Source organism: Peromyscus eremicus, chromosome 14 (genome assembly GCF_949786415.1).
Source record: "Peromyscus eremicus chromosome 14, PerEre_H2_v1, whole genome shotgun sequence".
NCBI classification, from domain to species: Eukaryota; Metazoa; Chordata; class Mammalia; order Rodentia; family Cricetidae; genus Peromyscus; species Peromyscus eremicus.
Window position 1 is genome coordinate 74,516,803 of NC_081430.1, and position 16,911 is coordinate 74,533,713.

The window sequence follows — 16,911 nt, forward strand, 5'->3', positions numbered from 1 at the left end:
TTGAGCCCAACTCCAACAGTCTGTCCCCGTGAAAACATCCTAGGTCCTGGAACGCTGGCTCAGAGGAGGTAACCTAGTCCTCTGAGTCCCTAAATGTGACAGTGGCTTTTCTGGGAGAAATAATTGGGTTATTACAGTCTTGAGAGATCCCCTCCCTTATATCCTCTATCACCCCATCTTGCAGCATGGCCACAATATAATATGAAGAGCCCTTGGGTGGAACACCTACTGGTGGTAAGTGAGAAACCTGTAGGGATGTTCTTAATGAGGTGGAATGCCCTAAGGAGGTATCTCAGGATAGCGGGAGGATTTGTAGATTTCCTGCACGCCCATACCTGGTCTTTTCTTCTCATACACCAGGACTTCAAGGCTCCCAAAGTGCTTGCCCACCCCAGCTCTGTCTATCTGCTCAGCACTCAGCCTCTGCTCCAGCATACCTTAGGGGGCTCGTCAGAGAACACATAGAGCTCCTGCTCGCTGATCCAGGCTTCGGCCTCGCCCGCATCCAGGTAGTACTGCTGTGCCTCATGGGCATCCCGAAGGCGCTGCAGCCGGCCAGCTGCTGCCTCCCGCAGCGTGTCCCAAGAGCCCTGCAGATGCCCCAGGCGCTCCTCGATGTCTTGGCAGTCGATCTCTGCCGCCTCCACCAGCTGCCGCCCTCGATGGAGCACATCCTCCACCCGTGGTGCGTGGCCAAGGATCTCATTCTGCAGGGTCTGTGGCCAGAGGAAAGACTCAGAGGCAGAGCCTTCCCACCGGAAGAGGAGACTCTTCCCCTTCCCTCCTGCCAGAGCAGAGCAAGTGATGGCCTTGACACTACTGTGGCGGGATGCTAAGCACTCCGCATGTGCCCTCCTACACGCGTGTGCAGGTGGCCTTCTGAGACAAGTGCCTGGAAGCTGGTGCAGGGCTTTGTGAAGGCAGGGCTGAGACTGAAACACAGATCTAGCAGATTCCAAAGTCTTTGTGTTTTTTAAAAAGTTTTTAAAAGATCTTTTTATTTATTAATTTACTTTTTTACTTATGTGTTTGAGTGTATGCCACATGTGTGCAGGTGCCCGTAGAGGCCAGAAGGGGGCGCTGGATTCCCTTGAATGGGAGATACAGATAGTTGTGCGCTGTCTGATGGGGGTGCTGGGAACTGAACTCAGGTTCTTTAGAAGGGCAGTAAGTTCTCTTAACTGACGGGCCATCTCTCCCTCCAGTCCACGCTCCTCCAACCCTAGCACCATACTTTTTGAGACAGGGTCTTGTATAGCTCCGGGCTGGCCTTGAACTCATGATCCTTCTGCCACCACCATGCCCAGAAACTGGGGTTACAGGTCTTCACCACATGCCCAGTGAGTGTATGTGGATCTGGCCTATGGCTTTACTCATGCTCGGCAAGGATTACCAGCTAAGCTACATCCACAGGCTAAACTGTGCTCTGGACCACTCCCTATTTGCATCCGTAGAGCTTGATTTTAGGTGTCTGTGCCGGGGGTGGGGGTGGGTGGGGGAAACAACTTCAAAATGTCCGACTGCCGTCTTCTGTTAGCATGTTTTATCGTTGATCTGGGTAAAATAAAAGCGGGCTGATGGCTACCCCTCAGGGAAAGCTTTAGCTTATATTTTTCTCTATTTCTATGGCTCAGATCTGAACTGTGTAGGATTATTTCTTGTCTGAGCCAAAATGGCCCTTTCCTCCCTCTCTGGTGACTGGGTTACTGTTTTCTTCAGAACACCTTGATACTTGATCTCCCTTCCGGATCCTAGCGGCCCAGCTAGCTACGGCTTATGTGTATACTCTTGGGTTCCTTATACCTGTTTCCTCCCTCTTGACAATTCCCTCTGACCCTTTAAAACCATTTAAAGGCAGGAGCAAGGACAGGGTGTGAGCAGACCACCAACTTTCAGCACTTAAAACATACATGAGTAACAGTACGCACCAGGACCTACCCTGCTGGAGTGTGTATCGTATCTTACACCCAGAATCTCGATTTCTAGAAAAAGGCCTGTGGCCAACCCCAGGCCAGGCATGAAGCAATCCCACACAGCTGGTTATCTTAGGATTTAAGCTCCCTCTACCGCCCTGACAGGGGAAGTGTATAATGTCTGCCTGTAATTCAGCTGGGAGTACCGACTCTGTTCTAACAACAGACAGTGGATGCTTGCTTCTGGGACTCAGAGTCCAAATCCAGTGGCTTTCTAATGGGGTTGAGCCTCACGGAGATGGCCATGTGTCCAGAAGAACAGGGTCTATATACCCTGAGGACACCGCATATGCCAAGCTTAGCCCCAGAAGAGGGCTAGGCAGTGCTTTGGTGCTGGGGGCATCCTCGTGGGAGGCTACCCCAAACAGGACCGTGACGGCACATGGACCTCCTCCCCACTCTCTCTCAAGTCAGGCACTCATTTGAGCCTGGTAGAATCTGGTGGTCCCAAATCTCCAAATTAACACGATGCTTCCTTCCTCTGTGATCCTTCCAGAATCCTCTCTGCAGCCACTGAAGCCCTTTCTGCGCTGCTACTTGAGATGAAGTTCGGGGACTGAAAAGCCTGCCATCAGGAGCAATAATCTGCTGTCACATCAGAGCGTGGCTGGACCCCCTGGGAACAAGCAGGGGCAGATGCACTCGCTGGTGAGGTGAGACTCACCTGGTTCTTCTTCATGAACAGCTGCACGGTTTGCAGATTAGTGCCAAAGTCAGCTGACTGAGCCAGAGGCAGTCTCTCTTCCACCCAGAGCTGCAGGGACCAGAAGGCAGGAAGACGGCTGATAATACCCACAGACAGCCACCCCTTTCCCGAACCGCCCCCCCCCCAAGAGCCAGATAAGGTGCTGGCCAGCTCTTCCCAACACCCCCATTTTACAGACAGAAATTTCAACTTTCCAAATAACCTGTTCAAGTGGGATCTTGATCCCAAAGTCTGACTCACCAGTACTAACAAGTGACTTGTAAGTTACCATCCAAACAGTGCCTGCCTTAATTTTTCTATTTAGCGCACTCTCCAAAGCAACCCTATGAGGTGAGGGTCAAGATGACCAGTCATCGGCTACCAAGATTGCTCTGGACAGCAGCCAGCTTGCCCCGTGGTAGCTGGCACCTCAGCTCTCGGGGCAGAGAGGCTGCAGCCCACGTACCGTCTCATCCTCCAAGTCCCGGCTGATCTGCAGCTTGGCTTTGGATAATTCCAGCTGCTTCTTCCTCCTCCCCAGAGGTTCTAGAAGGTCTAGGAACCGCCTTTCGATGCTCACGTCTGTGTCTCCTGCCTCCGCTCCCAGCGAGGGGGCATCGGCAAAAAGTGCCTCCAGTTCCTCCTTCCGCAAATTCACTTGGTCCTCCACTCGCTGGGACACAGGAAACAGGGTCAGTACTGTCTGTGACACCTGGACATGGGCCATCCCTCCACCCATCCACCCACCCACTTTCCACCATCCTTTAAGGCCCTTTTAAAGTGCAGCCTCCTCCAGGAAGTTTCCCTGGCTGCCTCCGCTCAGTCTTTCCTCCTATATTTCTCATGCATCTTTTTTTTTTTTTTACTAGATGCTTGTCCTACCCATTGCAAAAGGGTAGGAGATGGCTTCTGCATCAGGAGGCACTTCTGCATAATACCAACAGAAGGAGCGCTTACTTTTAAGGTTTCAGGTTGGCTCCCTAAGATCCCTTCTACTCCAACACTCTGAGTCTACAGCCTCCTCACATGCCTTCAACTTAGCCAACATCCGGTTGACAGTGGTCAGATCCTTGCCCAAGTCGTCAGATCGTAGCTGGTCCTCCATGGCACCAATCCATTTGTTAAGGTCGGCATGGGTCTGCAGGCGCAGGTCAGAGCTCCGGGCAGCTGAGAGTTGTTCTGTCTTCGCCTTTGTGGTCGTCTGCAGCTCATCCCAGAGCTTGTGCAGGGCGTCCAGCCTCTCTGACACCACATCCGTGAACTGGGGCTTCTCTGCCATCAGCTGCCTCCCTTCCTGTAGGGGAAGGAGGAGAGCTCACTCTCGGCTTCAGTGGCTTATGAGGGGCCCCACTCCAGACGGCTGCAAGAGAAGCCCTGAAGGGAGGTTGGTGAGGCCAGGAATTGACACAGACCTTAGGTGAGGCCCCAGGATGTGAACCTTTAAAGTTACCTACAGGGGAGTGCGGGGCAGGGAGAGCAGAGTTTTGGCAAATGACTCAGAGAGATCCCAGCACAGGGGGGCTGATCCTAAAAGAAATATTCTAGATTCACTCAGAAGCCAGCCTGCTAACACAGGCCTATAACCCACTCAGAAGGGTGAGGCAGGAGGACAGTGAGTTGAAGGCTGGCCTGATGTACAAAATGAACTTAAAAGCTAACTTTGGTAACTTGGTGAGACCCTGTCTCAAAATTAAAAATCCAAAAGGGATAGGGTGGGAGCTCTGACTGAATGGAAGACGTTTAATCCCTGGTTATCCCTCCCCTAGGAAAGAAATGAATAAAAAAAAAAAATCAAAATCCATCCAGGAACCAGGTGTAGTGGTACACAGCAGGAATCTCCAGACTCAGGACGTTGAAGCAGGGAAGATCATGAGTTCAAGGCCATCCTGGGCTACAGAGCAAAACCCTGTCTCATAAAAACTAATAATAATGAATAAACCAATAAGCAGATCAGGGCTAGGTACTCATAGCATGGGAACCTCTTCCATACTCTGGAAGTAGTGTTTCTACCTCAGGGACAGGCTGGTCACTGGGGCTGCCCGATCTGGTTTCCCTGTATAAATGTCTGTGTTTTGGGTGTGGACAGTATACTAGGACTTGGCTCTAGGCATATGTTCTATTAATGGTGGTCAATATTATCAATGGCCTCACAATTGACAAACCCTGTCCTAAGTGTTTTATCTGTCTGCAAGCACGCAGAGAGACCCAAACTCAATTGGGAAGAGCTACTGAACTCATTTCAGAGAGGAAGAGCTGAGGGCAGGCAAGAGAAGCCAGTCTGGCTCCAGAGGCTGTGTCCTAACCGCTTGGCTTCATGCGGACACTGGGCCTACTTCTTCCTAGACAGCCGCAGCAGGGAGAGCAAAGGGACATGATTCCCGGGTGTGACTCCTGCCCACTTTGACCTGTGCCACTGGAGGGTCTAAACAGATGGGCCCCATGGTTCCATCCACAAGGGCAATGAATGGTTGCTTCCGGGTAGTCTTGCCCATCCAAGCAACAGGGAACTCAGTCCGGGAAGGCTAACAGAGATGACTGCCTCCCGGCTACCGGATGCTGAACCCCGACTGTTCTCACCGGGTTTTACGACTCTAGCTGTAACAGAAACACTAAAGTTCTCATTATAGTTTAGAGGAGGTTTTATTTTCACTGCCGAGTTCTATACAGTCCAGAAAGCTGCAGGACAGTGACTGTGTCATGGATGAAGCCCCCGCCACAGGAGCATATCTGAGCAGAGAGCCACCTACCCCTCGCTCCTCTACGTACCGCATCAATGTTCTCAAGCCACCCTTGATGTGAAGCCAGCTCTGCCATAAATGCCTGGTGCTTCATCCATTTGTTGTGAAGGTTGCGTGCTTCATCATAGGAGACATCTGGAGATGTCAGCAGCTTGTCATTGATCCAGAGAGTGAGCTGTGGGCAGACACAGGAAGCCCCGTGGGTTTCTGAGTGTACCGCTTTGGCAAGGCAGGATCATGAGTCTCCCACCGCTAGCTGCAGAGGGAGAAGGTCAAGGGATGCCCTGGTCTTCCTCACTGGAGGTGTGTGTGGTTGTGAGATGGTCTGTTCTTTCCACAGCTCCAGGCCCTAGGACAAGGCCTGAGATGCTGCAGTAACTCAACACATTCTTAGTAGATGGGTAGGCGGATAAATCCATCCTGACAGTGGGTGATAAATAATTAAGAAACACTAAGAAGATGTTACATGAGGAAGAGGTTAACAGCAACTACAGTTAATAAGGGGAAGGGAGAGTTGTGTGTCCAGCACTTCCAAGATGTTCTGGCATCATGCCAAGCCTGGCTTGTCCCAAGGGCAAAGGCAGATGGAAACAGAGTTACATGGGCTGAGAGGAAGCCCTAAAATGAGAGCAGGTAGGGTGCCAGAGAGAGACCCCCATTGCATGTGGGGAGTCCCATCGGCAGACCTCCTCCTCAAGGTTCTTATCCATCTGCCCTCAGGGGGCCCAACAGTCTGTTCGCACCAGGGCTGAGAACTGTTCCCTAATTGTCCAGGGCTTGGGACAAAATGAAGATGCTCAAAAGCATTATGGATCTCAAGTCAGCATCCGCAGGGCATTATGTTAGGGGCCTGTGTGGGTGCTGTGTAGACCCCACATCCTTGCCCAGAGCCCTGTCTAGGCCCTAGGTGACTCCAATCAGAACATTCTCAGACCGCTCTTGGAGAACCTTGTCCTAGATGGGGTAAATCAAAGGATGACTTCAGACTTGGGGGTTGAGGGTGGAAAAGAACTGTGGAACGGAAGGATTCAAGGAATATCAAGCTAGGTACCCCAAGTCCCCAGCTCATGAAATGCCACCAGTCTTGGGTGAGACAGGAATCCTATGGCCTCTCAGCTCTGAGCCCTTCTGACTGAAATCCGAGAATCACCCCAGCTGTTGGCCTCACCTCTTTGCAGTTCTGGAGGAGGTTCTGCAGCTCCAGGTTGTCTCTGAGGAGAACCGTAGCCTCCTGTGCCTTCTCACTGTTCTTCTTGTGCCTGGGAAGGCAAGGGAAGCCACACTAGCACCAGGTCTGGGGTCCTTGCCTGGCCCCCCCTTCCCCAGTGTAGCACAGGGTCTCGTGGTCCTAGGCGTGGGGCATACCTGTCTTCAATCAGCTGCACCTTCTCTTGGATCTTGTCCGAATACAGGTTGCCCTCAGCCACCAGCTTGTTTCCAGAGTCCACAGGACTCAAGACCTTAGAGCGGTTGTTTTCCATAGACACTAGGAAATCCTCAAACTTTCTGATCCCAGCCTCCGCAGCCGCCAGGGAATCTGGAGGCTCTAAGTGAGCCAGAGTGTATTCCTGTTAAAGCAAGGTTTCCAGAGGAGGCCTGAGGATGGGCTAAGCAGGAGCGCCATGGGCAGCATGTGCAGGCTTCCAGTGCACCCCAAGAGTGAGTGTGCTCTACTCCCTAGGCATGGCCTCCCATTCCCACCCAGGGCGGGGGGCATGGGCCGTGGAGGAAGCTACATGGAAGGGCAGTAACCCAGGGCAAGGCTCACTTCTCTAGCTTCAGAATGACCCCAAAACAAGACAGCTTGGGACACGGGACCAGAAAGGGATGTGACGAGGAAGGAACAGAGAGGATTTCCTTTAACTGGTGACTATGAAGAGTTCACCACTAGTAAGTCACCTGAGGGACTCCTGTGCCCCAGCCCTGTGTGCTTCTCCCTACCTGGTTACTAAGGATGGCTTCAGCCTGCTTGGCATCTTTCTGGAACTCTTGGAAGCCCAGGCACTGGGTGAGGGTGTGCCCTCGGCTCTCCCACATCCGCCACAGAGCATCCCAGCCAGCATCTAGGCCCTCTAGCCGCTGGCCCAGAAGCTGGTACTCTGGGTCACTCTGGCCTTCGATCACCTTCTCCCCAGAGGCCTTGACCTGGTGGTACTTGTCTTTGTGTGCATCAACCTCTTCCTTAATGGCTGCATGCTGCTGTAGGAGCTGCTCAGCCTCTGGGAGTGACTCAGGCATGTCCTCAGAGGCCACTGCCTTTTGGGTCATCGACAGCCAGGTCTGGAAGTCATCCAGCTCCTGCAGGAAAGCCTGCAGCTTGCTGGCTTCCCCTAAGGAGAGCTCCTGACCCTGCAAGGCATCTTGCAGGCCTTTCCACAGTGTCTCAACGTCTACTTGCCGCCGGCCAATGTCTTCCTTCTGCTCCGGGTGCGACTCCATCAGATACTGTGACTCACGTTCCAGGGCACTCACACGGTCCCGGATGGCCAAGACATCCCGCTCCAGCCCTGATAACTTGCGCTGGATGGCAATGACACCCGCCAGGTCCTGCCCCAGGTCCTTGGTGGACTCTACAACTTTTGTCTTGTCCACGATCCACCTGCTGGTCTCCTCACAGTCCACACAGTAGTTGTTTACTCGAAGCGCTGAGTCCACAGCCTCTCTTTGCTCGGACACCACTGCCTTGAAGGCCTGCCATCTGCCAGAAGAGAGACAGACCAAGGGGAAACAAATACCATGCTGTTCCTTAACTCTTCTCACATTTCCCATGAGTCTTCCCCACACACAGACCTCCTATGTTACCAAAAAAAAAAAAGTATCTACCAGTGGGTAAACAAAACTAACTTGTCCAATTTTACTCAAGATATATGTAACAGAGAACCAGATTTTCTTGATTCTCAAGAGTCAAATAATGATATGATCCTAGCCATATACAACGTTCACCTGGACTTCAGGTAAATGTGAACAATCTTGGATCTACGATGGTTGGGCTTTTGGCTAGTGGAAGGTGATACACATTTCTTAGGAATTGTGCTCGGATGTCGCCCCTTGCCTGAGCTGGAAGTATCAGGTATGATACTGTGGTGGTACTGGGCAGTAGCAGCAGGATGCAGCTCCCAGTCAGCCGTGTGACCACAGGGCGAACAACCAACACTGCACAGTGCCAGTGGCTAAGCGAGGTGTGGGGCAGCTTTGGGATGCCAAGACTGGTCTTTGACTGTTGGTCACGGTGAGCCTCCTATTTTAGTTTCCAGAGCAGCTAAGGCTAGTGCCACCATGTGTGGCCACACGTGTGTGTGTGTGTGTGTGTGTGTGTGTGTGTGTGTGTGTGTGTAGTGGGTAGCCATTCCAGCTTTGATCTGGATGTTCCAACCCCCATTGAGACTTCGGCAACTGTCACGCCTACAAGGCAGGGCCAAGGGAGGGGCCTGGGGACCCGAGATCCGGATGGGCGGTGCTCTCACTCGGTTCCAGGACCTTGGACGGTGAAGGTGGGCCAAGCAGAGCTCCAGAGAACACCTCTGGACTGCGATACACCTTCCCCGGACCCCGCGACCTACCTATCCCTTAACTTGTAAATTACACCATTAAATAAATCTCCTTTTAACTACGTGGAGTGGCCTTAATAATTTCACCAATATGTGTGTGTGGGGGGGGGGGGGTATGTGCACATGTGTGTACGGAGGCGTGTGCCCCTGTGTGCATACGTTGAGGCCACAGGATGATGTCAGGTGTTTTCCTCTGCCACCCCCCTTTTTATTTTTTGAGATAGTCCCATATTAGACCTGAAGCAGTTTTGGCTAGGCCAGCTGGCTGGCAGGGCCAGCGGCCTGTCTCTGTCCCACCCCATCCCCATGCTTGGAATACAATTATACTTAGCCTTGCCTGGCTTTTATGTGAGTGTTGGGGATTTGAACTTGCATAGTTCAATCCTGCTTGCATATCAAGCTCTGTTACCCATTTGCCGCTACAAATGCATTTTCTGTTCATGATACTAACAATATACAGTGGGTTTATCAGGTTGTAACTCCATCACGAGTCAAAGAACACCTGCATACAAGTTCCCTAGAGTTTTAGAAATGTTGGAAATATCTAGAAAGCTCACATTATTAACTTTAAGAATGCTTCAGGATAGTCCCCAGCTTCCCTAGAGGAAGTTTGAAAATGCCCAAGGCCACATTTAAAGTACCCTAGGACCTGAAAACAAACAGGAAATTGAGCTGGCGTAAAGAGAGGAAAGGGAGAAAGGGAGAGAGGAAGACTCCAGATAGGACTATGAGGACAGTGTGCAGTCACATCAACCTTCAGGTGGACGCGGCTATGAAATGGGAAATAGACTGAGGTCTGGCGAATGGCCTGGAGTCCTTCAGTTAGTCCGAGGCAACCAATAAACCTCTTTAGAAGAGTTGCCCATCAGCCAGGGCGGACCACTGGAGACACCTCCCTCGGGTCCAAGCTTACGCACTCACTGCACACCATAGGAATACATAGCTCATGAGAGTAAACTGAATGCTTGTGTGGTAGTTTGAATGAGAAAGGTCCTCCCTAAGCTCAGGGATTTGAACACTTGGTCCCCTGTTGCTGGCACTGTCTGGGGGAGTTGTGGAACCTTTGCGGAGGGGTGGAGCCTTGTTTGAGGAAGACTTGGACCGGGTTCGAGTGTTTATAGTCCCGCCACACTTCCTGTTCACTCTTTCTGCTTCGTGCTTAGGGTTTAGAGTCTGAGCTCTCAGCTTCCTGCTCCGCTACTGTGCCTTCCGATTGCTACCACGCCTTCCTACCATATCCCTCCTTTTTATCCCTCTGGAACCAGAAGCCCAAATAAACTCTCCCTTTTATACGTTGCCTTGGTCATGGTATTTTATCACCACAATAGAAAAGTAACTAACACAGAGGATCATAGCAGAAATTGGCTGTTGCTCTGAAGAACCCGACCATGGCATTTTTTTGGAGGAATGTGAAAGGAAGACTTTGGAATGTCGGACTAGAAAAGCAGTTGAACATTGTAAGTAGAGTTTAACAGGCCACTCTAGCAGCAGCCTGGAAGACAGTGCTGAGAGCAGTTTGGACCGGAGAGGCCCAGCTCAAGAGGTTCCAGAGGAAAGCAAGGCCATTAACAGCATCTGGCTCAGAGACCATTCCTGTAATATCTTGGCAAATGCCCATGTCATGAGAACTTGCCTGAGGCTAAATTTAACAGTAATGACCTAATTTCTTCAGTGAAGGAAATTTCAAGACTACATGATGTTTGTCCAGTCTGTGGCCTGGGTATTACCGATAGTGCTTATGCAGGTTTACAAGGAAAGTGAGCAAGTGGGGAAGAGAGAAACACAAAATGTTCAGTTCAGAGAGAAAAAGAGCACCATGCAGCTTAATCTTCCGGCTAAGGCACGTGCTGGGAGAGGTTGGTAAGATTAGCGCCATGAAGGAGAGGGCTTTTCTGCACTGGGATAAAGGGAAGTGTGCCCTAAGGGCAAGGCCCAACCCAATGAAGTCCCCAACTTGTAAAAGAGAGCATAAAGCTTGTGTGTGTGTGTGTGTGTGTGTGTGTGTGTGTGTGTGTGTGTGCTTCTAATTGCAAACAAAATCCGCTGCTAATACAGTTCAAGGCATCAGGGTCCATCCCAAGCTGCTAGCCCAACTTAGCAGTGTCCTCTCCATGGTGCTGACTTGAAAGGCATGGGGATATAAGAATGAAGGGGTCAGGGCTGGAGAGATGGCTCAGAGGTTAAGAGCACTGGCTGCTCTTCCAGAGGTCCTGAGTTCAATTCCCAGCACCCACATGGTGGCTCACAACCATCTGTAATGAGATCTGGTGCCCTCTTCTGGCCTGCAGGCAGAACACTCACTGTATACATAATAAATAAATAAATCTTTAAAAAAAAAATAAAGTAAGGTCACTGTCTTAGCTTGTCAAAAAAATGAAGGGGTCATGGATTCTTCCTCCATTGTTTCAAAGAGCCACTGAGGCCAGGCAGCAGGCGACAAGGGAAACCCTACATGAGACCCCGAGAGGGCAAGAGGTTTAAGAGGTCATTACCTGAAGCTGGAAGAGTGAAGCCTGGGTTGTAGTGGAAACCCCAAGATGTTGGCAATGTCAAGAGCTACCCACGGGGAGTGGAACCAACCCAAGAGAGAGAAGAATGCTGCAGGCAGCAAAGCCAGAGAGGTGGCACCATCCAGGCCTTTGACGTGGGCCCTGGAGCTATGGGATTTGGAGTCTGCTCTGCTGAGCTTTGCTCTGGCCCAGTAGTTCTTCACTGTGCCCCCCACTCCTCCCTTTCCAAATGGAAATGCATATTCTGCACCATTACATGTTGGAATTGATTATAGAATTTGGTTTTCGCTTTATCAGGGGCTTATAGTTAAGAGACTGCCTCGAGTCTCCGAAGAGACTTTGGACTTTTAAACAGTCTTGAGACTCAGAGGCTGTAGGGGACTTAGGAAGTGGGACTACGTGCATTATGATACGGCATGAGTCTCTGGGGTCAGGGAGCGGGATGTGGTGGTTTGAATGAGAAATGGCCCTCATAGACTTGGGCATTTAAACACTTGGTCCTCAGCTGGTGGCCGTGTCTAGGGAGTCTGGGGAGCCTCTGGAGGAGTGGGTCTTGCCCTACTTCCTGTTTGCTCTCTCCGTTTTGTGTTTGATGATGATAAATGAGGATGCTACTGGTTTATGTATTCGCTACACTATGCTTCTTACTGTTATTTTGGGTGTATATTCTACTTAAATTTTTTTTTGTAAACAGTATGCTGTGTTTGCCAGACCCTGCTTCATATGCTTATGTTGATCACGTCATTTCTCTGCATCACTTTCCTGATGTTTGACCGAATCTGGATCTAGTTTTTTAATGGTGGTACCGGGGATTGAACCCAGATCCTGAACATGCTAAGTACACTGTACCATTAACTTACATCCCTAGCTATCTCATGCTATTTTTGTTTACTATGGTCTTGAAGCAACGGAATATGGACCATATAGCCCAGGTGTGTAGGGGTTATGCCCCTGAGGTTACGTCAGTACATTCTACGATGCCCACACAGTGACAAAACTGCCCAATGACACATTTCCAATAAGGTATTCCTGGTGTTCAGCATTTCAGAACTGCTAATTATAAATACAAGGTAAGAGGGGCTGGAGAGATGCCTCAGTGGTTAAGCGCACTGGCTGCTCTTGCAGAGGACCTGGGTTCAGTTCCCAGCACCCACATGGCAGCTCACAACCTTTTAGAACTCCAATTCCACCGGATAGAATTCCCTCTTCTGACCTCTGAGGGTACAGGTGTGAATATGGTACACAAATATATGTGTACATATATACAGACACACAAAAAAATATGACTAAACCTTTAAAAAAATAAACACAAGGTAGGATGCAAAGCCCAGAACCAGAGGAAGGCGGGGCTATTTTCAACTGGTAAATGAGCCTGGCCTGGGCGAAGGATGGCCAGGATTTGGGATACATAGTTAGAAGAATAAGCACATCCCCAGAGAGGAGCAGAGATGGGAAACAGCCCTGTGGTGGGGGTACAGAGTGAATGTGGGATGAATCAGGGCACGTCTTGCTATCTCCGAGGAGCTAAGCCAGAATCCACAACACGTCAAAATTCCAAGGAGACAGATTTCCACCATTCGACATCAGTCCACACAGTCTAATCAAAGGAGTTGGTCCCAAGTGGGGTGAGCTACACGGTCAAGAAGTGGCCTTCCCTTCTCTGCTGGACGGGATGGGCTTCCCGGCCTCTCGACTCTTAGACTTAATGGAAACTATCTCATCATTCTGTGCCTCAGCTCTTCTCTAACCTGAGAATGGCAACTGCCTGGAAGTTTTTCAGTTGAGGTAGGGGGCGGGGCATGGTTTAGACTCTGTAAATGTCAGCATGCTGGGACTGCAATGCATGTCTGGCTGGCAAGTTCTTCCTGCCTGGAAGTTTCTCCGGTTTAAAATGATCTAATTGCTTCACTTAAAAAGCAGCTCCAAAAAATTCTCCCCTCCCCCATACATAGATAGTACCTATAAGCCTAACAAACAGGCATCCTTCTTTGAATTAACATCAGACTTGCAGACCCCAGCCTTGGATGCTAAGACAGACAGTCAGCCCCAGACCATTCCAGTGGCTCCAGAGCATCCCTTTCAGCTTGGGGTTCCCTACAGGCTCTCAACAGTTCCCACGGTTTCTTCACAGCTCACTAGGCCCTAAGTCTACATTCTGAACTGCCTTAAGCAGAACAAAGCTCATGCACAAGTACTTGGAAGGGGCCAGCCAGGGTTAGGGAGAGGGAATGAGCGTGTGGCATTGCGCGTGCGGGGTCGAGGTAAAAGCAGAGAATGCAAGCATTTGATCTGTCCTCAAAGATCCTCCAGGAACTGATGAGCAATTATGCCCTGCTCTGAAAGCAGCCCCTCTCTAAAGGCTCCTCGGGGCCTGCTTTTTGTTCCAGTCATGAAGCTTGCTCAAGGCGCCCCGCTAATTCTCTTTACTCAAGCCAACCTTATTATCGATGCTGCATTCCGGCCCAGGCAGGGACGTTCTTTTATGGACAGTACTTAAGAACTCTCAGAAAGCAATTTCCCATGTCCAGGAACGTCTGGGGAAATATGGCAAGGTACCACGTGGCCCACTAACGGTCTGCGCACTCAGAATGTCCCCCTCATCACAGCTGCATGGACATCCGCTCTCCTCCTCCAGACACTGTCTCCTCCATGACACTTAGAGTAGCATAGATTTCCCGATTACTGCTGTAGCCCCAACACTAGCAACGAGATCGGCAGAGAAAACCAGGGACATTTAAAGCTGGGGCCATTTCTCTAGGTGTATGTCGGGTGCTAGGAGAAAGCTCCCCAGAGCCAAGCCCCGCCCACTCCCCACCTCTTGTTCAGGCGATCCTGGTACTGCTTCACCTCCCCGCTGCGTGGGTGGCCGCTCTCTACCAGGTTGTTGGCAGCGAGATTCACACCGTCAATCTGAGCCATCAAGGTCTTCATCTCCTGGTCCAGGATGTCAAACCTGATATGGATGAAGAACACGAGGAGCAGTGAGTGGCAGTGGAACCACCGGTTTCCGGCTGTTCCCAGTCTCCAGATGTGCAGCCCTTGCTTCCTCACGCCACATCCCGAGTGTTTTGTCCAGGGGAGGGAGGAAGGGAGGGAGGCAGACAGGCTGGTACACCCTAACTTTTGGTTCTATAGATTCGGTGTCATGTCTGGGTATTTCTGGACCAAGTTAGGAGACGGTTCTTTACTATACAGGTAACAGGTCCACAGAAGAGCTTGTAAGGGGTTACAGTGTTGGGGTTGGCAAAGGAGTCGGTCACCCCAAGGACCATCTGCCACACCTCCATTGTCTTGGTTGCTGTTCTACCCTAACTCTGGTACCCAGGAATGCGGGCTGAAGCCACCCTCCCCTCAGATGCTTCACTGCTGGGATGGGTGGGTAAGGGAAGAAGGCCAACTCCTCCTGGGAAGAGTCCAGCACCCTCTAGCACAACGGTTCCCAACCTGTGGGTTGAGACTCCTTGGGGGTTGACTAGTCCTTTCTCAATGCATGACAGTAGCAAGATTACAGTCATGGAGTAGCAACGAAACGTTTTATGGGTGGGGGTCCCCACAGCATGAGGAACTGTATTCAAGGGTGGCATTAGGAAGGCTGAGAACCAGTGCTCCACATCAGTGTAGGACTCCCTTGGCACCACTCCAGGGGGTAGCCCCTCCCGCCCCATGACGCTTGGATGACATGCTAGGCCGCTGAGATGCTGCCAAGCCTGAACGCCTGCCCCCATCCACAGCTGGAACACACCTCCTCTCCATCACCTGACCACTCCTCCATCTCCCTCCATAGCCTGAACATCCCGTTCATATGCAGCCTGAGCATGTCCCCTAATCATAGTGGGAGCACCCCTCCATCTACTGCCTTAAAACCAACCACCCCCATCAGCCTGAGCATGCCACAACCCACCGGGCAAGATCACTCCGCCTGCCCCCACCCCCCCAAGATGAACTTGCCCCCGACCCCTATTCAGGGTGCTGATGGAATCAGAACACCGGAAGTGAAAGTAGTAGCCTCAGAAACTTGTTTATCAACTGGTGTCTGTGGCCCCTTGGAGTTCTCTGGCTGAGGGACTAGCACAGAGTTAGAGATGACAGAGTCCCAGCCCCTCAGCCCCCATGTACACAGCACCTCCATTTTCCCTGTGTTCTGTATAGAATTCATCTGAGCAAAGGCTGCTATAGCTGAGAAGCAACTGAATAAAGAAAAATCTCCTTTGTCTCAGGAACTCTGAAGGTGCCAGTGGGTGAAGTATTAGAGCCGCACCCCCTACCCCCCCCACCAAGTCAGACCAAATCTCAACTCTTGATATGGGCCCTTTAAGCACTGGTCTCTCAAAGAGACCCCCGCTGGGTCTGGAGGTGGGAGGCGAGCAGAGGCCAGCCCCTCTGACCTGTGCTGCACCACCTCCAGGTCCTCCAGGGTGTTTGGGATATCCATCTGGTTCAGCCACTTCTCCTTCTCGCCCATCCACAGCTCACAGGCATCCGACTCCCCAAACACTGTGTACAAGTCCAGGGCATCCTGCAGCCTCTGTCCGCGCAGTATTGACTGAGCCAACACCTGCTCGTAGAGCTTCCTGAGGGTCTGCAGACGACTTGTGACATCTGGGGAATCTCTGAACTCCTCAGGGAAGCCCTGGGCTTGGCTCTCCAAATGCTCCATCACCCCTCGGCTCTCCTCCAGCTCCTCCAGAAACTCCTTGTGCTTCTTTCCCAGGGCTCTTGTGGCGCCTTCATCTTGCCCTACATCTTCGCCGGACAGCAGCCGGTGAGCATCTTGCAGCCAAGCCTTCAGGTCGTCGGCGTCACCCTGGAACTGGAAGAAGTCCTCGGCGTTCTGCAGGTCCTTCTTTCGAAAGTCGGCCAGCTCTTTCAGGTGGTCCCACTGGGCCGATACCTCCTTGACACGGTTCTCGATCTGTGGATGTCCAAACTGCTTTTGGGCCACCATACCCTCAGCCTCCTGGAAGATCTGCTGCAGATGGGCATCCAGCCCACGGAGTTCATCCTCAAAGGCCTTATGCTTGCGCTGTAGGAGGAGCACACTGGTCAGATCCTTGCCGTAGTCCAGGGAGGAGTAGATCTGTTCCTTCTCCTTGATCCAGCTCTCGGCCTCATCCATCTCCCAGAAGAACTTCCAGAGTCGCTTGGACTGCTCCAGCTGCACCTTCCTTCCGGCGGCCATGTTGCTGAGTTCCCCGAAGCACTGCTCCAGGTGGCTGACGCGGTCCTGGATGACCTGGGGGTCACAGGGCTGGTACCCTGGAGGAACAGGAGGAGGAAGACAAAGACAAGGAAGAGATTCATTGACTGGTAAGCGGGAGGTCAGAACCACACAGTCCTAAAGCTTCCCTCTCTTAGGGCCTCGGGGACCTTGTGTGTGGTAGGCAAATGCTCCACCACTGAGCTGTGTCTTTAGCCCTTCGAGGTCCTTTGGGATTGGATGCACGGATTCCCAGTTAC

The 16,911-nt window shown here is 51.5% G+C and overlaps 1 protein-coding gene across 1 annotated transcript in view; it reads right to left on the reverse strand.

Annotated features, from left to right (window-relative positions):
• The window catches only part of Sptb (spectrin beta, erythrocytic), a 125,962-nt gene that overhangs the window by 23,570 nt on the left and 85,481 nt on the right, over positions 1–16,911 (reverse strand). Inside the window, exons 14-23 of the mRNA XM_059279016.1 lie at positions 15,840–16,710; positions 14,270–14,407; positions 7,338–8,094; positions 6,762–6,964; positions 6,565–6,655; positions 5,425–5,571; positions 3,689–3,952; positions 3,125–3,331; positions 2,638–2,727; positions 438–716 (exon numbers count right to left, since the gene is read on the reverse strand). Of these exons, the coding sequence (XP_059134999.1) occupies positions 438–716; positions 2,638–2,727; positions 3,125–3,331; positions 3,689–3,952; positions 5,425–5,571; positions 6,565–6,655; positions 6,762–6,964; positions 7,338–8,094; positions 14,270–14,407; positions 15,840–16,710 (3,047 nt within the window). The remainder of the gene's footprint in view (positions 1–437; positions 717–2,637; positions 2,728–3,124; positions 3,332–3,688; positions 3,953–5,424; positions 5,572–6,564; positions 6,656–6,761; positions 6,965–7,337; positions 8,095–14,269; positions 14,408–15,839; positions 16,711–16,911) is intronic.